We start from the raw sequence: 27,516 nt of genomic DNA, 5'->3' as shown, positions 1-27,516 counted from the left end.
CTACTTTCACCTCCATAACATTGTGTGACTCAGATCCTGTCTCAGCACAACTTTAATTGAAGCTCTCGTTCATGCATTTGATACCTTTTATTTACCCTCGATTGTTGCTATCTATTCCATGTTTTACCCTTGGTAAACTTGAACTCATACAAAACTGCCTGTATCTTCCATCAGATTTCATTCACCTACATTGACTCCCTTGGATAGAGGATTAGCTAACAATCAGAAAACGGAGATTGGGATAAATGGGTCTGTTTCTGTTTGGCAAGATACAACAAGTAGGGTGTCACAGGGTTTGATCTTCAGGGCCCAACAATTTACAATCTATATATTAGTGACTTGGGTGCAGAGACAGAAGGCAATATAGTCAAATAGGAAAATTGAGTTGCAGTAGTGAAATAAGAAATTTATAAATTGATATGAATAGGTGAAGTGAACGGGTCATAACTTGATAATTAAACTTGACATGTTTAATGTGGATCGGTGGGATTATCCATGTTGCTCAGAAGAACAAAAGGATTAGTTATTATCTAAATGGAGTGTGACTTCAGAGTCACCAACAAAAACAGAAGTTACTGGAAAAGCTGAGCAGGTTTTTGCAGCATCTGTGAAGAAAAAGAAAAAAAAAATCAGAGTTAACGTTTCAGGTCCGGTGACTCTTCCTCAGAGAGGCTTTTTTTTTTCTTCGCAAATGCTGTCAGACCTGCTGAGCTTTTCCAGCAACTTCTGTTTTTGTTCCTGATTTATAGCATCTGCAGTTCTTTCGGTTTTTATTTAGTAACTTCAAAGTCCTTTGATGCTGAGGGATCTGGGTGTCCTTGTGCATGAATTAAAGAAAACTAGAATATAGGTATAGTGGGTAGTAATGAAGGAAAATGGAATTTTGGCACTTATTACTAAAGGAATAGAGTATACAAGTAGGAAAGTGTTGCTGCAACTATACAAGGCATTAGTGAGACTGCTCCTGAAGTATTGCATACAATTTTGGTTCCCTGAGTTCAGGAGGGGTGTAGATATATTGGAGGCAGTTCAGGAGAGATTCACTAGATTGATTCCAGAGGTGAGGGGTTTAACTTATGAAGAGAGATTGAGCTGTTTTGGCGTATATTATCTGGTGTTTGGAAGAATGAGAGGAGATCTAGTTGAGGGATACAAGATGTTAAAGGTGATTAACAAAGTAGACTTATAGAGGATGTTTCCTCTTCTGGGGCAATCTAGAATGAGAGGTTATTAGTTTTAGGATAATGGATAGCAGGTTTGAAAAAGGGATGAGAAGACATTATTTCTCATGGACTCACAGAAATCTACAGCACAGAAAAAGATCCTTCGACGTGTCACGTCCACTCCAGTCAAAAGCAACCACCTAACTATTTGAATCCCATTTTCCAGCACTTGGCCCATTTTGTCTTGGTTTCTTTCAAAGGTTGTAATGTGTGGAATTCACTACCCCAGAGGGTGATGGAATGCTGGGACATTGATTTAAATTTGTGGAGGAGATGAACAGATTTTTAATTAGTAATGGATTGAAGGGTTATGGAGAATGGGCAGAAAAGTGGACTTGAGGCTGAGATGAGGTCAGCATGATCATACTGAATGGTGGATCAGGCTAATGGGGCTGAATTATCTATTCCTGCTCTTGCTTCATCTGTTATGCCTGGGGAATGCTTTGAATTTATAGTTCTCATTTATTTCCAGATCCCTCCATATCATTGTCTTTATCTGTCATGACGTTCTCCGTCATGACTTTCTCCAGCCCTGCAGCCTTTTAAAATCTCTGCTTTAATTCTGGCCTTTTGTGTATCACTGATTTTAATCACACCCTTGTTGGCAGTCAGGCCATCAGCTGGCTAGGTGCTAGGCTCTGGAATTTTAGAAAACTACTGCTGAGCAAATACTTGGTCACCTGTCATAATACCTTCTTTGGTCTTGGTGTTAAATTTTCTTTGTTGGCAAATGTTTCTGTGAATAATGTCTAAGTTTTACTGTAGTAAATACAAGTTACTGATACTGCTGTTTTGAGCACTTTTGATATAATTTTCATCCAATCTAACAACTCAAAGTCATTAATATTATGTAATTTGTTGGACCACCTATGAGTCGTTTGATCTCTGACTTTAACTGTCTGGCAGCCTCCACAAGCTCGACATTTTTTTTAACACTGAACTTCCAATTTCACATTCAGCCTTTGTCCAGACGCATACCATGCATCTGCAGAAAATTATTCATTGTACACTTGCCTTGCCCTTAATATTGCTGAGCTTCCTTAAAATCATGAGATAGAGGAGCAGAATTAGGCCATTTGGCCCATCAGGTCTCTCTGCCATTTGATCATGGCTGATTGTGTTTCTCAACCACATTCTCCTGCCTTTCTCACCATCATCTTTGATCCCTTTGTAATCAGGTTCCTATCAATCTCTATCTTTAAGACACTGAATGACTTGGCATCCAATCTTCTATGGCCATGAGTTCCACATCATACTCATGATTGATTTCAATATTGTTAACCTCCCAGTTTGAACCTTTCACAGCTGTCAACTAATCTGGAGTCTGCCAATTCCCCTCATGCACCTGTTGCCCCTTTTCATGTCATACTTTGTTGGTTTCCTACGCTGCAGTGAATACATTTTCAAAATCCTCAGATCCACCTTCAGTTTCTTGCTTCAAGCTGTCTCCAATCTATTGGCGTAGCTTCTCCCGTTCTGTGCGCACCTTTTCGTTGCTGTGATTTGGATGGATTTTTTTTTCCAATCCCTCAATCTGTTGCACCTCAAATTGAAATTTTAAGTCAATATATCATAATCCTGAGATTATCCTCTGAGAACCATGTTGTGTTGTTATCACTGACCCCACTTCAAAAGCATCTTTAAAAGTTTATAATTTTGACCGTGCTTGTGGTTTCATTTCAGTTGCTTCACTTTTTTTATTCTTTTCTGCCATCCCCCACGAACTGTAATGGATTCCTTCAGTCCATTTGTTTTTCTACCTTTCAATATTTTAGCTTTTCAATTGCAGGAACTCGTGTTGCACATTGAGTGCTTAGTTTGTTACACAGCATTACATTTGCTCCAACAGTGTGCATCATCTAGAGAATTTGCTGTAGTTCCTTGGTAGCAATAGAATTCTCCAGGGCTACAATAATGATACACTGATACTTGATTTCTGCTGTAATTTGGTGGCCAGTATGTCAGCTGACAAACCTGATTTACTGATGTGCAGGGTTCTTTCTTTACAAATCATGTAACCCTGGGGCCAGACCATGTTGCAGGGCAACAACCAGGTCAACAGTGGCAATAGCTCCTTTGTGTTTTTAAAGACTTATAGATTGTAGAAGGAAGGGAGGACAGGAAGGAATGAGGATTTCTACACTTTGAGACTCTATTGATGTTGGTGTGACTGGGCCAGGAGCCAGATAACCGTAGGGAGAACGTGCTAAATAGCTCTGTAGTAAATATGAGCCAAATTCAAGTGGTGGCTGAGCAAGCAGTCTGCCGTAGTTGGATGGGGATAAATTGGGTGCCCAAAATTATGTTCTCAGTGAATTTTGGCTCGTAGATGGGTAGCCACCACTTTTTCTATCTTTGTGGTACTTTGAAAGGAACTTGGGAAGATCTCATGGAAACTTGCTCTGTTGACCGATCAAAAAGAAGTTGGTAGGCCGCATCAAAGATCTTATTTGCAATCGGTTTCCTTTGACCATTTATCAAACACGTATAAGCTTTTATTTATTGAAAGAAGTTTATAAAAATAATTTTCATACTGGCATAGTCAGTTTAATTTATTTTCATTTAGTGTGTTCAGATTCAAAGTACCTTGAATGGTCTCTTTCAATTATATGGCCTGAAGTTCTTGGTTAAACATCTTGCCAAAATAGGGTGAAAGGTAGCAACTGACTATTTTCATATGACTTATTTTTCCCTTCCTCCTTTGTTCCCCATTTAATTTACTCCAGAATAAATACAGTCTTATTAAGTAGTGATGTCAACCTTCACACCTCAAGCTGAGAAAATAACATTCACTGTTACGACCTTACTGAACATTATTTTAGTTTTCATCAATATTTAGAAGAAAGTATTAAAAAATGGCTGCACTAGCAGGGCCTACATGACACAACAAAGTGGAGTGAAATAATAATTTCAAATGCCATATCAAAGCGCCATTGTGACTGAAAATAGCTTATTTCTTTCAGCAGCCTTTAAATTCCAACTCCCACCCCCACCGTCTGCCCCAACCACCCGCCCTCCCTTTCTGTCTATGTGTTTGTCAATCTGCATGTATGCATGCTTTCCTGTTCTTATAATCTAGGCTGCAATGCAGAAAGATGCTGCCTGAAACAAGGTAGCAGCAGCTGTACAGCTTTTCGCTGCAAACCAATCACCACCTACCATGTAGTGTTTAACCAATAGCAGCACAGAATAGGTTAAAGATTGACAATTGCTGTAGCCGGACTCAGAGAGGCCTTCTGGAAATTTCCTCCATCTTTGTTCCACCAAAATAAGGTAAATTCAGCCAAGCTGATGAACTTTATGTATTTTTAGTGTTTAAAAGCAGGTGTGATGCTCTCTGTCGTTTGTGTAACAAACACTACATGGCTAAAAGGAAGCAATTTCTGCAGTTCTGTTAGCAATGTTGTATTTGGTGCTGATGGGATCTCCTGTTCAAGCTGTGAGACAAGAACAGAGAGCCCAGTGCATTGACTTCTTATGCCCAGGACACTCCTTCTGTTATATATTGTCAGCTCTATTCTCCATTATTTTATTGTTACAATAACTAGAGTAAAAGCACCAAAAAAATGTTTTAAGTTGATCAAAATACTGATGTAATTCAGTGTCTAGGAGAAACAAATGTCATGCCCAAGGTAAAAAACCGGTTCAGACCGGTCTGAACAAGTCTGCCATTGCTGCATCTACAATTCAGCTGCTTTTTCTTTAAATATTTGAAGCCCACAGAATAGGAGTTATAGTTTTGCTTTAAGAATTTGGGCTATATTTGCAGAGCTGTGATGATCAAGATTAATTTGACATGTATTCAATTAACAGCCAAAAGTATTTTCTACAAAGATCATTGGTATTAAATGCCAGTTAGAATCCCAATGTAATGTTCTCATGGCATTGTTTTTCATTTGTCTGTAATAGTTCCTCAAGTGTTGGTTTTATTTAGCACACTGACTGCCTTGCATTGCAGCCTGATGCAGTTATTTTCTGTTGGTTAATAGACTTAATTGTGTCCTAAGTAGCTGTGTTGTACAGGATTGCAAGCTTGACAATTGCCAGAGTGATTATGAAGAGTGCCACCATTTTAAGCACAGGAACAGACGGACAGTGCCAGGTTCCATCTTTGGACTCTACATACGTAAACGTTGTGTTTAGGACAAGTAAATGGTTGGAAATGGCATCTGCATGGGAAACTGAGCTATGTCACAGCAGTCTGGATTTCTGGTTTTTCTAAAATAAAATCTGACAATTTCTAGGGAAAATTCATTCCTAATGATATTCAGGTATTTCCAAAACCGAGATAATTTGCTTATTAATTGGGGATTTTGTGATTTGTGTAGGCTAAATGAATATACAGAGCCATTATTTTTGTGGAGACATTTTTACTGAATGCACTTTTCAGTTTGTGTGGACACAAAAGGTATGAATGTTATTGTTGTAAGATGATAAATAGCTAGCTCGCTTGTGCTACAAAGTATCCCTGTAATTGATTCATCTGGTTGCATGATGCTGTTATTCTCTATTTGCTTTATCACAAACTTCTTTAACATGAATATAGACCTTGCTTAGTTTCGATGCCAAAGAAAGTACGTCAGTGGATGCAATTGGCAAGTTGCTACTTCGATTTTAAAATTATATATGCACTGGTGTTAAAAAGAAAGACTGAGTTTAGACCAATGGTTTGAGGTTCAGCTGATCTACACAATCCATGTACTGTGCTAGCCATTCACTCTGGGGAATATTGAGCAACTGTGTATGTTAAACTCAGCTGAGGGAGTGCTGCGGGTTAATCTTGAGGCCCATGTTCTGAATGTGACTTCGGCCTCCTCCCACACTAAATATAAACTGCGAGTTTATTTCCTGAGCCTGGCTAATTTTATGCTGTTTTCAAACCTACAAACAATGTTGCAAGTCCCTTATGGCTCTCTCTATTTTGTACTGAATGTTTGGTTATTGTATGAGTTATAAATGTTTAAGTATCCCATTACGTTGTTTTGGAGAATAAAATTACACATGATTCTTCATATGACAAATGTAGAGAATATGTCATACCTCACTAGGTATGAAAAGTATCATGAGTTAAGGTGACTGGAAAACTAGAGAGTAACAGATGGGTATTTCAGTTTTTTGGAAGAAGGGCGATTTTACTATGTTTTATTCTTGTTTTGATACATTTATTGTATGGATCATTTACAAAGCCTTGTGATTGGGGAGAACAATCAATAGAAGGCGTGTTGGAGAAGAACAGGTGTAAGAAAGTAAACACGTGCATGATTGATGTAGCCTGCTGCACATGTACCTTTTTAATATTACAGTTTATTATTTAGTCATTGTCTTTTTAGTTTCATTTTTCATCTCCCTGAAACATTTTTATTGCTCTTTTGAATTCTGGCTTACGATGAAGTACGAGTTTAGTAAGAGTTGGCAGTACCTTGCCAAATGGTGATTCTGAAACTTTAATTGTAACAAATTACTAAATGCCTCTTTGTAGGCCACTTATACTTTAAACTATAGAGAGGAATGTTCCCCTTTTATACACAGAACCCATTGCACAACCCATAGGATTGCACCTTCTAACTAACAGCTCATATATGTTGCCAGTTTACAATGTATTCCTGTCTTGCCAAGTAGTAACTTTGTGTGGCTGATTCCAGGCACTTTCCTCAGTTTTCAGGATACTTCTTGTGTCCTCCACTAGCAGTCGTGACTCTTCTTGCCCCTGGCCACAACACAACATATTTCGTAGAATCCTCGGATGGTAGCAGGATATGTTTGTTTGTCTAGAGTCCACCTCCCCTCCGACATTGTGCTCTGGTAGTTTGCAAAGCAACCTCTTCTTTTTGCTGACCACATTGATGTGCTGTCTGTATGTGATATCCTTTTGATTTTGTAGGGAAACCTGGAACCTATTTTTTTTACCCCTGCCCCCTTTCACATAGCACCATGAAGCACGTTAACCTTGTATCTAGGAAGAAATGCTAGTTAACTATTAGTCCACAATATAAATGGACAGTTTGCATTTACACCCCTACGTCAGCACGCATCTGGCAGTTTGGGAGATTGTGCTTGTATTTTTGCTTTCAAGTTGGGCAAATTTTCCAGCTTGACACACTGGTCCTGTTTGGGGTGTGGTTAGGATGGGAGGAGGGGATTGCCACAAATTGTGGGATCTTTTGTACTAAGGGAGTGGACAAGATGATGGAGTCAGTCCCACCACTACCAGCTGTAGATCAGAGGCAGCCATCAGGCTGCAGAGGTGAGCTTTTTTTTAAAAAAAAAGTTTGCTTAGTTCTTCAGGACTTTGTTCCAGTTGTTTCTTAATCCTTAGGCCCTCCATTCAACCCTTTGTATTACCTATGTGCCAATTCATGCCTGTCCAGTTACCAGTCCGAGAGATCCTCATAGCCTATGGTTAACCTTATGACCACCAAACTCCAGCAATTGCTTTTACACCATTGATGCCAATTTGCCTAGTAACCCCCATGGCAGACATTAGGAGCTATGATGTGATAAAGTAAAATGAATTTCTGAATATTTACAGGAGCTCACCCATTTCAATAAAGCACAGTTAAATCCCCTCTGTACTTAATCTCTTAGCAAGACAAACAGACTTGTATTCATAACCCAGATCAAAGACAGCTAATCCTTTAATAACCTCTTAGAACTATCAGTCAAATTGAACTTACTCTGCCCCCCCCACTGACAAAAAAAAGAAATTAGTTGTGGAAGGTAATCAAGAATTAATAATACTATAGTTATGGCAGTAATGGTTATGTCAGGAAACAGCCAGAATACTTTTTTAACTCTTCATAACGTGAGCAGGCAGATTTTCCCCCTAGTTTTTAAGGGGTTGCTCATTGAAATAATTGACAGTCCAACAAACCTTATGTACCATTTAAGGGTATTTACAACTTCAATAAGTATTTGTATCTTCCATGGTCTAGAATATTGTCTTTGTTCCAGTGAAAATGGTTTCTGTTTGAAATCGGCACTGACCTGGTTTCTGTCACCATTTTGGAGGGTCCACAGAGCCGCCTCAATTCTGCAAAAGTCCAGGCCTCAGACTCTACTCATTATAAATTCAAGCCTACTGCTATTATCGCTAAGCATAAATAACTTGCATCTTCTCAGTAGAACTATTTAAGCCTCCGTTTTTGATCTCTGACAGTCGTACCACTAGGTTTACTGCCTGATAGGCTTCAGAGCAGGTCACACTGAACTTTTTTAAAGATAAAAGCTTTAAGAAAGATATGGTACCACAACACAATTTTTAAAAACACTTAGAAGCCTGAAGGAAGTCACAAATGATTAAACTTGCCACTTTAATTCTGAGTATTATTAGGATGGTGAATTTGGGGAGGGAACCTGACCCTGCCGTGTTCTTGTTTGTTATCCATGGTGAAAAATATGGTCATTGCAAAGCAGCAGCTGAAATATCTTAAAAACATTAAGACTAATTGTATGAAAATGGTTGTGACCATCGTGTTATGACATTGTGCCTTTTGTCCAGCTAAATGTTTTCTGTGCATGGCAGTGAGGTACTAACTGACTTTCTCAGCAAAGTAACTACCATAATTTTTTTTTGTTAGAATATCTTTCTTGGATTTGACATTGAGGGAGGGAATTCCAGAGCTTAGGATCTATGCAAGTGCAATCAGAGCCAATAATAAAAGCAGTTGAGAAATCGGGAAGGTGCAAATGACTCGAATTGGAGGAGTACAGAAATCTCTTTTTGGGTTCGAAGAGGCCAGAGAGGGATTTGAAAACCAGCGTGATAATTTGATGACCAAGAGCCAATGTATGTTACCTAACAAAGAGATGGATGAATTAACTTGGTGTGAATGTTGGATGGGCTCAAGTTTATAGGAGGTAGTAGATAGGAGACTAGCTTGGAAAACATTGGAATAATTGGTTCATAGCTTACCTTATTAAGAGTTTTAGCAGCAGATAGAACTGGGGTAGAGGTAGAAAGAATTGATCTAGGCTGTGGATAGGATATGGGTATAAATTATACCACTTAGTATGGCACAATAATAAATATCCAGTTCAAGTTCATTGACATGGAAGAGGAATGGAATTGATGGCCTGAGGATGGATTTTTGAAATGAGGGTCTGAATATTACTTGTCCATTTTCTTTTTAAAAATGGAGGCAAAGCATTGTAAGGACGTTTTGGTGCCAATTCATTTTTCATGCCTAAAGCTTAAAACAGGTAAGAGAATTTCAGCAGCTATTACTCTTTTTTTTTGTGTGTTGATCAAAAAATTTTAACTTTTAAATATCTCTTAATCTCTTAAAGATACTTGTAGCCAATTTGTTCAGACATAACATGACCTGCCTCTGGAGCAGGTCGGGCTTGAACCCAGGCGTTCTGCCCCGGATCTCAGGACACTATAACTGTACCACAAGAACCTTACTCAAAGCTTAATATGTTATATTGGCAGCAGAGTCTGAAGCAGCTTAAGTTGGACTACAAGCTGGAATGTCAATTTTGCTTCACTTGTACTTGCTTTTTAACTCCAAAAGCTTTCACTTAATGGTCTACCTCAGGACTTGAGTACCAAAGGACATTTGCATTGTCAGAAAAATCTCCTCTTTTTTGATGGGGAGAAAAAGCCTTAGAAATCTAAGTTCTGATCTGCTAGTTAAGATTGATATTAAGAACTCCATTCAATATTTGAGGGAGAGCAGGAGAACGTCAGACATTTTCTCATCAACCTGTTCAGACATTTGTAGAGCAAGTGGAACTTGAACCAAGGCCTCCCTGGCTCCGAGGTAGGGGCTTTGCCACTCTGCCATAAGAACTCCTCAGATGAGTTTTATCAGTGTCCTGACAAACTCTATCGTTTATTGTCCCCACCAAAATAGATCAACTGATCATTTAGTTAATTTGTCAAAAGGGCAGGCTGGGAGGTCTCAAAATATTGAGAGCACCAAGCAAGTGTTTCTTTCAAATTTTGTTTTTATTTGTTTGAATCTGCATTTATTGCCCAGACAGCATTTAAGAGTCAACTACATTGTTGTGGGTCTGGAGTTGCATATAGGCCAAAACAGGTGAGGACAACAGATTTCCTTCCCTCAAGGACATTAGTGAACCAGATTATCATGAAAAAAGTCAACGGTGGTTTCATGGCCATTGTTAAACACTTAACTCCATGTTTTTATTGAATTCCAATTCCATCATCTACTATGGTGCGATTTGAACATGGGTTTCTAGAACTAGTTCTCTAAACTAATAGTCTAGCGATAATACCGCTAAACCATTGCCTACCCACATTGAGTAAATAATTGGAGCTGGGGCCTGACTAACTTCATCCTAAGGTACTAAATCATGAGGCACATGGTTGATGAATAGGTTTTAATTTTCCAAAATTCCCTAGATTCAGGGAAGTTTCTATCAGATGCAAAGTTAGTTAATGCTTTTGTAAAAGAGGAGGGAGGCAGAAAGTGGGGAAGCTGCACACTAGTCAGCATATCCATGAAAATGTTAGCTATTATTCAAGGCATTACAGCAGGACACTTAGAAAAGTTCAAGGTAATCAGCCAGACTGAACATGATTTTATGAAAATCCTGTTCAGCTAACTTACTGGAGTTGTTTGAAGCAGTAATATTGCTGTGGACAAAGGGGAACAGGTTGATTTACTGTACTTAGATTTCCAGAGGCATTTGATAAGGTGCCACACCAGATTATTACAGAAAATAAAAGCTGATAGTAGAGGTAGAAACAGATTGTCATGGTTAGAAGATTGTTTGTTTGTTTCTTGTTACATAACCACAGTTAGCACAACTGGGTCATTTTCTGGTTGTCAAGATATGTTAAGTTGTGTGCCACAGGGATCAGTGCTGGGGCCTCAATGTTTTTTTTGAATTTATAGTAATGACTTGGGTGAAGAGACGAAAGGTGTGGTTGCTATTCAAGTTGCCTATGACACAAAGATAGGTAGGATTGTAAGTTGTGAAGTGGGCATAAGGAGTCTGCAGAAGTATACAAATGGGTTAAACATTTGAGCAAAGACCTGGCAAATTGGATGTACCTTGTGAAAAAATGTGAAACTGTCCATTTTTGGCTGGAAGAATGAAGATAAAATTATCTAAATGAGTAATTTCAGAGCACTGAAAAACCGAGGGATTTGGGTGTCCTGCGTGAATTGTGAAAAGTTAATGTACAAATACAGCAAGTAATTTAATTAGGAAAGCTAGTCATAGTCATAGTCATAGTCATAGAGTCATATATCATGGAAACAGACCCTTTGGTCCAACCACTCCATGCTGAACATAATCCCAAACTAAACTAGTCCCACCTGCCTGCTCCTGGTCCATATCCCTTCAAATATTTCCTATTCATATATCCTTCCAAATATCTTTTAAATGTTGTAATTGTACCTGCATCCACCACTTCCTCAGGAAGTTCATTCCACACATGAACCACCCTGTGTGTGTGTGTGTTTTAAAAAAAACAATTGCCTCATGGCCTTTTTTAAAAGGAGTATTGAATACAAAAGTGGGAAAGTTATGGATCAGTTACATAGAGCATTGGTGAGACCACATCTGGACTGCATACCCTATTAGCCAGAGGAAGTCTGCTAGATTAATACCCGGAATGGATGGGTTGCCTTGAAGGGTGGACAAGCTGGGTTTGCATCTGCTAGAGTTTAGAAGTGGAACAGGCAATTTAATTGTAACAACGTAGAAGATTCTGAGGGGTGTCAGCAGAGTGGATGTGGAAACATTATTTCCTCATGTAAGAGAACCTAGAACTGGGAGTGACTGTTTAAAAAATATGGAGTACTCCATTTAAGGCAAAGATGAGTATTTTTTTCTTCCTCACACAAGTGACTTTGAAAATGTGCTTTCATCAGTTTTTGAAGGAGAAAGTCCTTTCAGTGTTTTTAAGGCAAAGGTAGATAGATTCTTAAAAGCAAGTGGGTGAAAGGCGTCACGTGTAGGTGGGAATGTGGAGTACTCCGATCAGTCGCAATCTTGTTGAATAGTGGAATGGTGTTGAGGGGATAAAGAGCCTCTTCCAGCTTGAAATTGGTATGTCCATGTTTGTGGGAGCCTGCTGTCTTCAAGTTGACTACTATGTTTGCTGATGTAACAAGTCTTTCCACATCAAATGCAAATTAATTGATGGTGAGTTTTTTTGGGAGCATCAAGTTACAATGCAAATAAAATTGGGTTACGTGATCAGCTGGATTGTTTATTTTCATTTTGATTTTGTCGACTTATTGTTACAATTTGCAGAGTTTCTATTTATGGTGTCTTTGTCATTGGCTGTTTGAAATATCTTCAGTAAATCGATCTTTCCATTCTTGTCAGGAGTAAAGAAGAAGTGGGCTGTGTCCTTCAGAGAGAGCCGAATGTGTGCTGTTAAAGTCATAACTATTGAGTTTGATATACAAATTCTTAAGCTGATTGCAATTGCAGAAACAAGCCAATATGTCGGGAAAAAGAAAGTGACCTTGTTATCCAAGTACCGTTTTTCTCTCCTGTTGGTGATTTTACAGATAGGATAATAGTTTCAAGGTTGATTTCTTTCAAATGATCCCTAATATACTTCTGAAAACTACAGTACAAATTTCATTAAAAGTAAGTATTTGCTAGTTAAACAAAGAGGAACTTTAGTTTTCTGTTGGTTCTGTAAATATTATTGGGAAAGAACAAGTGTGGTAATTTCCATTATTGTATACTTGGTAAATGCAACATTCTTATTGGGTGACAAGAATGCTAATGATAATTTGTAACAAATTTGATCAAGTGGATCAAGTCAATTAGCAATATTTGTTGTAATTTTCCACTATTGACCAACTTATGATCTAAATCGACTAAGTTGCTAACCTGAAACTGGAAAATGTCCTTTGAAAATGTAAGACAGTGATTATGCGAAGTGTTAGCTTTTGTTGGAGTCTGAATGAAGAGAAGTTGACAGCCTTTTTTGGGGAAGGAGCGAAGAAGCTGTAGGTTCTAATCATGGTGGGAATATTGTTTATTGGAGTAGGCCCAATGTGAGCCTCTTTGTTAGAGGCACTAAGTCAAGTGGATTTGGAAAAGGGGCCTAAAATAAAGAATAAACTTCCTCGCATACCCTCCTTCGATTGAAATGATTTTTAAATCAGATTTTAATATTACACTAAACAGACTGGTTTGACCTCAACTGAAATATTTGCATCCAATACTGGATGCTATGATTTAGTAATGATGTAAAGGATTGGAAGGTGTTCAGAAAAGATTTGAGATTCATTCTGGGAATAAGAGACTTTGATTATGACGATAGATTGGAGAAGCACAAGTGAAGAGTTCGGGGTGAGGGGTGCGAAGATACAAAGATTTACAAAGCAAAATGATATGGCAGTTTGCAGGGATTACATCCAGAGTGGACAGGAAGGGACAAAGTGTACAAATATAGAAAAACAGCAGCAAATAGGGTTAATAGGGGAAAAATGATAAGGCAAAATTTATTGGCTCTTCACTGCATGTAGTATTCAGAGTAAAATAAATGAATTAATGGCATGAATAGAGGTTAATGGGTATGATCTTAAAGCAACTACTGAGACATGGTTATTAAAAAAAATCAAATCTGCAAACTAAATATACAGGAGTATATGACCTGTCAAAATGACAGACAAGCTGGAAAGGGTGATAAGATGGCTTTGTAAGTATAAGACTGAATAATTATGACAACAGAACTAATTTTGATTCAGAAATTTTCAAATCCATGTGGATTGGGATTAAAAGAAATGAGGCAGAAGAAACTGGTGGGAGTAGTCCATTTGCCCAGCAAGAGTAGCAATACTATAGGAGAGAAAGTAACTGGTAGCCATGAGCCAGCTGTACTCCACAGTTTCCTAGAACCATGTTATGGATTTCAGCAGGGATCAGACGATTTTGGATCTGATGATGAGTAATAAGGCAGGTTTAATAAGTCATCCCAGAGTAAAAGTTCCCTGTAGGAATCGGTGACCAGACATGGTAGAGTTTACCATTCCCTTTTGAGAGTAAAACTTGGGTTGTGGAGCCATTTAGATCTACAGCACAGGAAAAGGCTTGGCCTGTTGAGTCTGCATTGTCAAAAAGATTCACTTAACTATTCTAATCCCATTTTTCAGCCTGTTGCCTGAAGCCTTGCATGCCTTGGCATCGCAAGCATACATCGAAAATCTTCTTCGACTGTTATGATGGCTTCTGCCTCTATCACCCTTACAGCAGTGAGTTCTAGATTCCTACCTCCCTCTGGGTGAAAAGACTTCTCTTTGCATCTCTTTGAAACCACCTGCCCCTTACCTCCAATCTATGCCCCTGGTTTTTGATCCCTCCACCATAGGGAAAAGTTTCTTCCTGTCTATGCCCATCATACTTTGAAACATCTTGATCATGTCCCCCCCCATTCAGTCTCCTCTCCTCTTTTCTCTAAGGAAAACCACTTCAGTTTGTCTAATCTTTCCTCATAACTGAAACTCTCCAGTCCAGCCAACATACTGGAAAATCTCTTTTGCACCCTCTCCATTGCAGGCACACCCTGCTATAATGTGGATTCCAGAAGTGCACAATATTTTAACTGTGGTTTAATGAACATGTTATACAGTTACAGCATAATTTCACTGCTCTTAAACTCTCTGCCTTGGCTAATAAAAGCAAGTGTTCTATATGTCGTCTTAATCACTTTATCTACCTCTCCTACTGCCTTAAGGGACTAGTGTACATGCACACCGATCTACCTCTGAGCCTCTTTGCTTCCCAGGCTCCTACTGTTCATATGTATTATCTTGCCTTGTTTGTCCTGCCCAAGTGCATCACCTCGCGCTTATCCAGATTGAACTCCATTTGCCACTGATCAGCCCATCTATATTGTCCTGTAATCTAAGGCTAGCCTCCTTACTGTTTACACCCCTTCACCCTCACCCCACAATCAAATTTACTGATCAGCCATTCTACATTCCAATCTAAACTGATTTTGCATACCCCACAAACATCAAGGGCCGCAACACTGATCCCTGGAGAACTCCACTGGATATAGGCCTCCAGTCACAATTACACCTCTCAACAGTCACCCTCTGCTTGCTTCCATTCAGCCAATTCTAGATTCAAGTAGCCAAATTTCCTTGGATCCCATGGACTCTTATCTTCACAATCAGTTTGCCATGTGGGACCTTGTCAAAAGCCTTACTGAAGTCCAAATAGACTGTTGAATGCATTGCTGTCATTTACATAACCGGTCACATCTGAAAGTTGGTCAGACATAACCTCCCCTTAACAAAACCATGCTTGCTGTTCTTGCTTAACACTTGCCTCTTCAAGTGCAGATTTAATTCCGTCCCTCTGAACTACTCCAAATAGTTTCCCCACCATGACATTATAGTGATTGACCTGTAGTATCCTGATTTATTCCTTGCTGCCTTCTTGAATAATGGTACCACATTGGCTGTCCTCCAGTTCTCTGGCATCTCTCCTGTGGCCAGAGAGGTATTGAAAATTAATGCGAACTCCCCTGCTATTTACTTCCTTTTCTCATTCTGGGGGAAGGCACTGGTAGTGATATTATTGCTAGACTATTAATCCAGAGACCCAGATAATGCCCTGGGACCCAGGTTCGAATCCCACCATGGCAGAATTTGTTTTTATTGTATTCAATGTCTGTAATTAAGGATCTACTGATGACCATGAAACCATTGTTAATTGTCAGAAAAACTCCTCTGGTTCACTAATGTCCTTCAGGGAAGGAAATCTGCTATCCTCACGTGGTCTGGCCTACATGTGACTCCAAACCCACAGCAATGTGGTGGATTCTCAGTTTCCCTCTGAAATGGCTTAGCAAGTCGTTCGGTTGTACCAATCATTACCAAGTCTCAAAGAAATGAAGCCAGACAGATCACTTGGAATCAATCTCGGCACCGGAAATGACAATGGCAGGAACAGCCCTATTGACCCTGCAAAGTTTCCCTTGCACAAATTTACTCCTGTAGGGCTTCTGTTTTCAGCCCTCTGTATCTGTCATAAGCTTCCCTTTTTCTCTTTATCCAATCTTGTATATCCCTGGATTTGTTGGTCCCATCCTTTTATCTTTATTGGAACATGTTGGCACTGTACTCTAAGCTATTTCCTTTTTGAATGTGTTCTACTTCCCTGATACAGGTTTACCTAAAAGTATCTGTCACAGTTAAGTCTGGCCAACCCATACCTGGTCTTATTAAAATTGGTCTTCATCCCCACCCAGTTTAGAAATTTCATTTCCTCATTCTTGGCCTTTTCCATACGATCTTGAACTAACAGAATTATGATCACTCCTGCACAATGTTCTCCCTACTGATATTTCAACTACTTGCTTAGCCTCATCACCTAAAATTAAGTCTAACCCCTCTTTTGTTCTTGGGCCTTCTACGTATGTCTTCAAAAAGATCTCCTTGATGCATTTTAAGAATTCTGCTCCCTCTAACACTTTCACACTATGACTACGCCAGTTAATGTTGGAAGTTGGTATTCCCTTACTATAGCTGCCTTTCTTTCACATCTGTCTGAAATTTGATTACATATGTGCTCTACTGAACAACTGAGCTAAACTTTTTAAATAAAAGTAATTACAAAGGAATGAGGGCAACGTTGGCAGAATTGGACTGGGAATTGAGTTTAGTAGAAAAAAAGCAGTTGATGAATAATGGTAAGCATTGAACAAAATTGTGACTTGCAAGAAAAGTTCTAGAGCAGGGATGAACGTACCATTGTTAACTAAGGAAGTTAGGGATGGCATCAAATTGGGGGGAAAAAAAACATAATTTGGCAAAGTTTTGTAGTAAGCCAGTGGATTGGGCATGTTTTAAAAGCCATCAAAAAAGGAGAAAATAAAGTTTGAGGGTAAACCAGTAGAATTTTAAAAAAGGGTGGTGAGAGCTTCTTGAAATATATAAAATGAAAGAGAGAAGCCAAAGTAAACGTAAGCCCCTTACAGGACAGGGCTGACAAAATGATAATGGGGAATCAGGAAATAGAACAGGAGTTGAATACTTTGCGTCAGTCTTCACAATAGAAAACCCGATTTAGTATCCCAAAAACACTAAAGATGAAATAGTAGGAAAATTAATAGGGCTAGTCTGATAAATCTTCTGGATCTGATGGATTGTATCCCAGATATTAAAGGAAATAACTACACAGATAGTGGATACGCAGGTAATGATCTTCCAAGAATCCTTCGATTCTGGAAAAATCCTGAAGGATTAGAAAACAGTTGACTAACAACACTCTTACTCAAAAAGGGAAAAGAAATAAAATAACTGCTAATAATAATTGGACTTAAAATGTTACATTCTTTCTCTCTTCATAGATGCTGTCAGACCTGCTGAGTTTCTCTAGCTTTTTTCCTGCTTTTTTTTTTGCTGATGCTGTAAATGTGAAATATTTTGCTTTAATTTAACTATAGGCTAGGTAGCATAACAGCTCTCTTTGGGGAGAATGTCAGCATGTATTATAAAGGGTATAATAGCAGAACATTTAGACATACAAAATCTTATCAAACAATGTCAGTATGATTTCATGAAGGGGAAATCATGCTTGACAAATTTATTGGTATTCTTTGCGGAGGTAACAAGCAGGATAGATAAAGAGGAAGCAGTGAATTTAATATATTTGTTTTTCCAAATGACATTTAATGAGGTACTGTACAAAAGGCTACTTCATTAGGTAAAAGTCCATGGATGATGAGCCATAATCGTGTTGTGTGGTGGAGCAGACTTGAAGGGCTGAATGGCCTATTCCTGCTCCTATTTTTCGATATTTCTGTGGTGTTGAGAGTAGTAAATTTGCATGGAATAGAGAATTAGCTATGCAGCCCTTTGCAGAAGTAACCCACACCCACCTGAATCTATTTTAAAATCCAAATTCCAAAAATGATATAATTCATACACTTTTGTTTCATCACAGTGGTAAGTGGTTAATATCTTGAATATACTGTATGTGAGTTGGAGGCAGATTCAATTATGGTATTCAAAAAGGAATTAGATCAAAAGTTGGAGAGAAAATTTACAGGGTGGGGAAAGAGACAAGTTCCACAGAGCTAAATGGCTTTCTGATTTTTATATTGCTGCTGTATGATTTTCTGCAATATTCATTACCAGGCAGTTCATTTATTTCTTTGTGTAGTTTGGCTGAGGACCCGCCGAAACAGGAGCAGGAAGAAGAGGAGGAAGAGGAAGAGGAAGAGGACATGGAGATATCAACCAGATCAAGAGGTGGGTGAAAGAAAATCTTTCTATCTTGTGGCTATCTTCTCCTATCTACAGTGACAGACAAATTATCTGAAAATGATGAGTTGACTCCATGCTATTGAAGTTATCGATTTATGTAAAGTCATTGCCCATGGATTATACATGTGACTGTTGTTTTTATGTATATTCTAGCTTTAGAATTCTCATCTTTTTCAAGCTCCTTCATGGCCTTGCCCCTCCCTAGCGAGGTAAAGACTGGTAATTTTCACTCAGAGGATAGTGGGGATCTGCAACTCACTGATAAAATGGTTAGAGGGAGAAATGATCATCATTTCAAAACGTAATTGATTTGCACTTGAAGTGCTATTACCTACTGAGCTCTGGACCAAGAACTGCAAAGTGAGATCAGGCTACTTGTCAGCCAGTGCAGACACAATGGTCTGAATGGCTTCCTTCCAACCTGTAAATTCCTGTGTTTCAGTTTTTTTTTAAAACCCTTTGAAGTCTTAGTGCTATTTCCATTTCATCCCTGCACGGTTTGCAATTTTTATGAATCCACCATTTACAGTCTTCCTCCAACTGTCTATGTCCATAGCCCTAGGACTCTGTCTCCCACTCTTCACCCATTCTTTTAAACCTACCATGCTGTTGTTCAATGTCTCCTTGTTTCACTCTGTTAAATCTTGTTTGATATTTGCTCCTGTGACGTTCCTTGCGACCACATGCACCTTAAAAGGTAATATATGAAGTTAATCTGAATTTCGATTCTGTGAACAAGATTTCTCAGCTTTGGTCAGACCAACGTGAAGAACTTTTAATATCTGCATATTCCTGTCTTCTGTATCATCTCATTGCCCCTCCTCTGATTGAGTGAGATTATTCCTTTCTGTCTTATTATCTTAAGTATAAGTGCAAAAGTCTACAAACTGTAAATTTAGAATGTTTTCGAAGTTGTGTATTTAATATAGTACAAAGCTCTGATTATCCCACGATATACTCTAAGACACAAGCAAAAAACTGCCAATGCTCAATTTCTAGAATTAAAAACAAACTGGAAACAATAAGCAGATTGTACACTAAGAATTGATAAGGTGGCGTTTTTGATGCTGACTACCCTGCTGAATGATTTCTGTATTTCCTGCTGTTGTGGAATGCTACAAAATGAATGTTTAATAGTTTGTCAAAAATTTCCATCTCTGTTATTTGATATAAACAAGTAAATTTAATAGCCTTCCTGCTCCTATGATGCTGCTTGGCCTGCTGTGTTCATCCAGCTCTGCACCTTGTTGTCTCAAATTTAATAAGGTATATGCTGCTAAAATTGTAAGGAAGATTTTCAGATGAAGATATACAGTTTTGTGTAGTTTCTTAGGTTCTGAAGAAGTCTATTTCCCGTTGCAGCAAAATTGGGACAACATTCAGACTTGACTACCAAGTGGTCTGTAATGTTTATGTTACACAAGAGTCAAGTACAACCATTTTAAACACAATGGAATCTAGTCTCTTCCCCTTGACATTTTAATAGTGGAACTATAGTCAAATCCTCCACATGAATATCCTGGACTGTCACCATTGACCAGAAACTGAACTGTACCAGCGAATACAAGAGCAAGTCAGAAGATTTTATGGTGGGTGACTCCCCACCGAAGTATCCAAAGTCTTTCAGCATCTACAAGACACAAGAGTTTGGAGATAATGCAGTATTCTGTCCAGACTGGATGCATGCAGCTCCAGTAACACTTCAAGTTCAATGCCTTCCACAGTAAATCGGCTTACTTAATTGGTGCCCAATTCTCCACCACAGCATTAATTGTCTACTCAATGAACTTGCTCAGGCGTCTTCAATAACAGCTTCTAAACCTATGACCTTTGTGACCTAAAGAACAAGGGCGAGATGCACATGCGAATACCACCATATACATCTTCCACCAAGTCATAAACCATCCTGGCTTGGAAGTGTATGTTGCAGTCCTTAAAATGACTGGATAAAATCCTTGAGCTCCCTACATAACAACATAGTGGTTTACCTAACCCATGTAGATTGCAGGAGATCAAGGTACGCTGTCCTCCATGGAAGTTAAGGACCAGCAGTGAATGCTAGTCTTGTCAGCAATACCCTCCCATGGTTGAATAATTCACATTTTTAAAAAAACTCTTCATGACTTTAACATTCTATTGTGTTGAATTTCACAGAATGAGTCTGGAATATCTGAAATATGGGAATAGGCCACTTTAGTAATTTAGTTCACTAATTTATATGCTGAATTACATTTTGAAACAAATGTGTAGACTTTCAAATATTTGATACTTTGCCCTCTAATTTTTAAGTCACATTTTTCCTTCTAGTTCTGAATGTACGCAAGGCTAATTTGCTAATTGAATGCAAATTTGAAGTCAGTTGCAATCTGAATAAGGGTCTAGGCCCGAAACGTCAGCTTTCCTGCTCCTATGATGCTGCTTGGCCTGCTGTGTTCATCCAGCTCTACGCCCTGCAATCTCATATCGTCTCTTTGTGCATTCTCTGCTTGTAGTATTGAAATGCTTAATAGCCAAAAACTGGAAGTGCTAACTGCATGAAACTAAGTCAGGCTGCATACTGTAAGTTTTGGTCCTGGAAATAGAAAGCTGATTTGTACGAGTTCTACACCAGTGAAGTTGCAACAATGGAAAACGTAATTAGGTACTCGGTCACTGGCATTTGAGTTTGGCCATGAAATGATTTACATGTACCTCACTATTAACTCTAAATATTCCAGATTCAAAAAGGTGCTGGTTTTATACTGTTACTACATAATTTTCATTTATGCCTGCTATTATGCCAAACAATTGTAAATGACTGGAAATGTAACACTGAATTTGTATTGTCCATTTAAATATTTTTAATTTGGGAGTGAAACTGCATTTGATACTCTACAAGCTGAGTAATATTTATGGGGAATGGATTTTACCATTTTGGCTAAACATCAATTCCTTTGTCTTCAGTTTTAAGATATCCAGGATTTATGATGGAGGCTGCTATCTTGTTGCAGCTTAGTTTGCAAGATGAAATGTGCTCTCTCTGGTCCAAGCCAGGTGTTTGTTCAGTGAGATTGTTATGAAGAAGGTGCTTTAATCTAAAATATTGTTTACTTTGTTTGTGCGAAGGGCTTCGTAGAGAGTGGAGAGCTGTTATTTTACTTGGAATTCGGCAGGTTTATGTTGTCATCTTTGATTCAATGGAAACTGAATTTAGAATTCGCCAGAGTCGATACAGTGTGGAGTTGGAGGAACACAGCAGGTCAGGCAGCATCAGAGGAGCAGGAAAGTTGATGTTTCGGGTTGGGACTCCTAAACCGGACTGATTTCCCAATCCAGTTCACTTTGAAACCACGCAACTGTCAGTTTATCTTTAGGTTGGGACCCAAGTTCTAGAGATGAGTGTCATAATGCTAAATTACTGGGTTTGCTGTGTGATAGACTCATGGAGCTGTAATGACACACAAGGAGGTCACTTGTTCGCTTGAGTGAATGCTTGATATATTTAGAGGTGTTCAAGTCTCCTGCTGTATCAGTGAAGCCCTGAATATTGATCTTCCTCCAGTACCCATCCAATTTTGCTTTGAAATCATTCTTTGTCTACGCATCCACCACCCTCCTACGAAATGAGTTCTGAGTCAATACCACTCAGTGAACAAAAGAAAAATTCTTCTCATTTCTTGTCCGCAACTTTAATACTGTATCCACTAATCTTTATACTGTCAACTAATGGGTATAGATTTTCTTTTACACAAGTTAATCAATCTGAGACAATTTTGCACATCTCCATCAAATTTCCCCTCAATCTCTGACTCTAATTACCATTTCGTAAGTGCGATGTTATGAACAGAAGGCCCAAATAAACCCATCTCTTTTCTATAAGTCAATCCTGTGTATATTATACTTTTTTTTGCCATTTCAGTTATTTTCTCTCTTTTATGTGACTTCGCCTTAAACTTTTCTGTCACTCTCAAAATTAAATTGACGTTGCATCTCCAAGCTATGACCGTGGTTAGCAATATCCAAGCAAGATAGTGCTTACTTTTATATGTAGTACTGAGTTAGAATTAAAGCTTCTATGTTCCTTGAATGACTTGGCCACTGTTCACACTTTCTGAGGATTGTTTTTTAATGCTTGTTTTTATTCAAAGAAGGGACTGAATTTAAGAATCCCTATATGACTTCATGTTTCAACTTTGTACTAAAATTCATAGGACATTGATAGAAATTTGATTAGAGCTCCACAAACAAAAGACCTTAGCCAAAAGAAGAACTTTGATCTTTTTCTTTTTGAAATTACTCCTCCATAGTAACAATGAATCTCACTAATCTTGGCTCAGATGTCTTGGGCTAATAACTGAAATTTTCTTGGCTTGTAATGATTTGAAGCTTTTTTTTTCAGACTCTGGTTCTGCAGAACGTGCAGGACTGAAAAGAAAGCAACTTAGCCCTCAGCCATCCTCAAATGGACACTCACCCCAAGATGAATCATTGAGTCCCATTAAAAAGAAGAAGAAACCTGGCTTGGCTAATTCAAGTAAAGAGCAGGTATAGCGAGAACGGAGTATGTCCAATTCCTGTTTTGATAATTGGCAATTGTTCTTTTATGAAGCTGCATTATCCCACAATTATTTAATAGTGTTTTGAAATTAAACAAAAATCTGAACATGTACACAAAGAATGAGAAAAGACCACCTATGTCAATCAACCATAGAGTGAAATCGAGTGTAATTTTTAACCAATCCCAAACTATGATGTCCTAGTAGAGGCTGAACAAAAAAAAATTCCTTAAGCGATCAAGCTTAAAAAAAACTCTACTAGACCATAGTAACCAATAACTTCTCAAGCACAATTAACTCATGTTTGCTTACTAAAACCAAATATTTAATTTTTGCTCAGGGACTTGGCAATGTTCTCTTTTCCAAGGACTTGATAGCAGTTTTAGTCATTTGATTTTTGCAGTGTTTGTTCCCCACAACTAATTGAAGGATTAAATCAGAAATATAATGCATTAATTTGACTGATTTGGCTCTGTGTGGGTTTGTTAACTCCTCTTCTTGTCATTAATAACCTTTTTAAAATAAATTCTGGTGAGAAGTTCTGTAGCTAGTGTTCTACTTTTGAAAAATGTGTTAATTATTCAATAATTGCCAACATTTCTGGCTACAAGTGGCAACTTAAGAAGAAACCACTTAGTGTAATAATAAAAAGCAGCAGAAGCTGATTTCCAAAGCGAGGAATGCTGAAAATGGAAACCCTTTTTTAGCAGAATAGGAAGAAGATAATCAAATTGCAGCACCATATGTTGGTTTTCATAGCCTGATCCTTTACTTTTTATCATTTACCCCACCCCCATGCCCACCTTCCTTAATTAACCATAAAGTGTTTTATAGACATTTCCTCTAATTTTTATTCAATTCATGCATTGACTCCTGTGCTGAGTACGAAGGTTGATGTTTTATTGTCAGTCCTTCAGTTTGGTATTGAACACTGCATTCTCCACAATTCTTTATGCCATGGTTAGTTTATAATTATATAATCTGAATTATCTGGTTAATGATCATTGTGACAATATTCAAGTCAATATTAAATTTAGTTTACACTGTACTTTAAATTATGGCACTGTAAAATACAAATTGTCAGCCCTAGTCCCATTATTTCAGATTTATGCCACAGCTACTACACTGAAATTTAAACTCTTCAAATTTTATTACATTTTTAATCCCCAAAATTTAGTGAAGTAGTAGCCATTCTTTGAAGCTTGTTACTGTCAATAGTTGGTTCTTGTGTTTAGCTAAAAATATTCCAGCTTTTCTGCAATGGCATTTAATTAGTGAAAGTGATATTCATTGGCTTGTCTCACCTTGACAAATGGAGGTTTAATTTAATTGCAGCCGTGAGTCATTTAGGTTTTAAAGATGATTCTGTGAGTAAGATAAACTTCCAGCCAAATTGCTTTGCCATTTTGTCACCAAAGTGACTAAATCAAGTTTTGTAGTATTTTAACACAAGATGAGATCAATCGACAAGATTGGTATCAAAATACGCTTCAGTCCAAAGTACTATTTATTCTTCTTTTTCTGGACAAAGGCTTGTAACAGTCAGTTGCAAGTTTTTAGAAATAAATCAAGACAACAGATGTAATTAATAGTTTGCACAGTGATGAATATCAAAACTCATCATTGAATGACTAACAGGTAACTTCCAAAATATTGAGGCATTCAGGTAGTTGTGCTTTTGTTAATTGGCTTCCAAATCTAAATCTAACCTATATTCTTTGTTTTACTTTTGATTAATGGTAAAGTTTGCAGTTTTTTAAAAGTATGGTGTAATGCAGCTTTGAATTGGTAAAGTTTTTTATATCTTGTTTCTTCCACTATTTGTGCTGAAAAAGTCAGAGTGGCATGTTTACCAGAACTTGAAATTGTTTTAGCTATTGGTTTTGAAATCATTTAATCTTGTTGCTTGTAAAGATGCTAGGTAGCTTTCTCAGTATCTCCTAAACTGTACCTGTTTATCATACCCGTTTGTGTTCTTTAGACACAACACTATGCATGTGACATGTTGGAAGGTGGTCCATTAATAAATCTAGTTTAATTCTAAATTATGACTGAGATTCCACTGATTTATACACACCCAAAACCATGGCAGTAACACACAATTTGGGTGTGCAATGTTCAGGCTCAGTAATGTCATGAAGCATACTTGCAGTCTGACTTCTGAATAGGCAGCAGCCCTGTGAAAAGATGTATATTTAAAGTTCTCAACTGGTTCATTTGGATGGGTATTTTGGAATCTTAATACATTTTCATGCATATAACCCTTATTTATAAGATAATAAGTAATCCTGTTTGTGTTGTAAGATCAAATGTGACTTTAAGTATTCCAAATCAATTGTTTGTCACGTTTAAAACAAAATCACTGAAGTATCACACTACACTTAATTTATACTGGCTGTGTAAATAAATAATCAGTGTAGTTTAATCAACTTGATCCAGATGTGATGCCATATTCACAAAGCAACACGTTTTTGTAAACGTAGAATCTCTAAATCCTATCTGTAATAACTTAAACGTGCAATTTAACATTACGTGAACAGCAGTGGAAATGTCTGGTTATTTGAGGCGCATTTTTATTTTAGGAAGTTGAAGTTTTGATGCACTACTGAAACCTCAATAACATGCTTACTTGTCAAAGAGTTCAGTTTCCTTTCTTAACCTTTTGAGAAGTACAGTCCTGCTATTGTACTTCTATACATTTTCTTAAAATATACCTTGATTTGAGAATTAATTCCTCCAGGACCAGTAACTGTATATTCTGGACAGGCTTTCATTTCTTTTCTTCTAAAAGTTTAATACAATTTTATATAAACTTCTTAACTTTGATTCCTTTAGCATTTTCTGTCAATTATGTCTGTGAACGTTAAATGCCCTTCATTATGTAAAATGCTAACTAGCTTTTCTTTTCCTGATACCCAAAATTCTCAACTAACTGGCAATTTGGTGAAATACCCATTCCTCAAGTGTAAAGTAAGAGAATGTTTGAGAGGTTTAGATATTATCTGTGATTTGTGGTCAGATGTCCATGCACGGTCACTTGCTAAGGATGGGGTGTTTGGGCTTTGATTTTTGTTTCCCTCCCTCTAGTTCAGGGCAGCTGAGGTATATCAAAGGCAAAGAACTTTAAATTTGTATAAAGCCAGAGAACTTGACAGCCATTTAAGCATATTTGAAACATAGCTACAGTTGTAATGGAGGAAAAGGTGTGACATGCAACAAAATCCCACATACAGCACTGAGGCAGATGAGTCATCTGTGTTTTCAGCAGCATTGGTTAAGGAATAAATGTTAGCTAAGACAGTTGGAGCACATGGAGATCTCTAGCACTGCTCTTTTGAAAAATGACGTAGAATCCTTTTACTTCGAACTGAACAGGCAGACAGAGACTCCAAGTAACATTTCTGAAAGATAGCACCACCGACAAAGCAGAACTTGTTCATTATTGCTCTGAAATGATTTTCTGGAATATGTGTTCAAGTGGAATGGACCTTGAATCTTCTGACTCTGGTGAGAGTGCTACAGCAGAGCCAAGGCTAATAGATAACTTATTGCTATGGCTGAGGTTTAACATAAACACAAACACAAGTCCTTTTTAAATTGGAAATCCAATGTGGAGCCTTGATGGTCACTACTTTTAAATACCTACTAAACTACCTGATGAAGCTAATTTTGTTAAATTTTAACCAAACTTCCCAAGTCAAAAAAAATCATTAAATGTACTGAGTCCTCCAAAATAACGTTTTAAACGTACAATTTCTATGGAAACTTTTGTTCATTTAATAAATGTGGCAGATCTTGCCAGTTTCAAAAGAAAACAGCAACATTTATCCTTTGGGAAATGCTGTATCTATTTCTGTGGTAATTATCTGGGGAAATGTCTTATAATTTAGTTCGTGGCTCATTCAAATCTCGAATTTCCTGGACTTAGCATGATTTGGTGCTTTTGAAATGGACTTAGCTGATTTCAACAGGTTGTACTGAGAGTAATGGCCACAAACAAATGATCTTGAATTTGGAGGTTCGCTATTTTCCTAATAATGCAGTAGAAAACTCTTGACAGATTGCCGCTGTAGACTTTAGTAAACGTAACCGGAAGGAATCAAAGAATAAATATAAGAAATGGGAGCAGGAGTGACATTTCGAGTTTCTTCTGTCATTCAATAAGATGATACCTAATTGGATCATGGCTTTAACTCATTCCTGTCTGTTCCATAACCCTTGGCTCTATCGGAGAGCAGAAATCTGACTAACACGGCCTTTGAATATATTCAGTGCCCCAGGCTCCATTGTTCGCCAGGATAAAAATGTGCCTTGTATCTAAGATTGGGGTAGAGAAGTAGCAGTGTTTGTGCTCGTGTCTTGAGCCTAGAGTTTGTCCACTTCTGTCTGTATTTCTTTATTCTCCCTCTTTCTTTTACTTTTGCTCTTGCTTTTTTTTTGCCCTTTTTATCAGTGGCTGCGGTCCCCTGCCCGTAGTGTTGGCAGTGGCAGGTGCGGTTCTGTCCCAGGAAATTGGCGTGGTGGGCCCAATGTCAAGTT

General features: G+C 38.0%; 1 protein-coding gene across 1 annotated transcript in view; it reads left to right on the top strand.

The window, feature by feature from the left end:
• The window catches only part of LOC109927927 (protein kinase C-binding protein 1-like), a 222,528-nt gene that overhangs the window by 5,943 nt on the left and 189,069 nt on the right, over nucleotides 1–27,516 (top strand). The window contains exons 2-3 of the mRNA XM_048608543.1: nucleotides 18,339–18,427; nucleotides 22,821–22,966. Of these exons, the coding sequence (XP_048464500.1) occupies nucleotides 18,339–18,427; nucleotides 22,821–22,966 (235 nt within the window). The remainder of the gene's footprint in view (nucleotides 1–18,338; nucleotides 18,428–22,820; nucleotides 22,967–27,516) is intronic.

This window comes from Rhincodon typus, chromosome 19, assembly GCF_021869965.1.
Source record: "Rhincodon typus isolate 14 chromosome 19, sRhiTyp1.1, whole genome shotgun sequence".
Classification (NCBI taxonomy): domain Eukaryota; kingdom Metazoa; phylum Chordata; class Chondrichthyes; order Orectolobiformes; family Rhincodontidae; genus Rhincodon; species Rhincodon typus.
The sequence above is the reverse complement of the archived record's forward strand: the minus strand, read 5'-3'. Positions and strand labels throughout refer to the sequence as shown.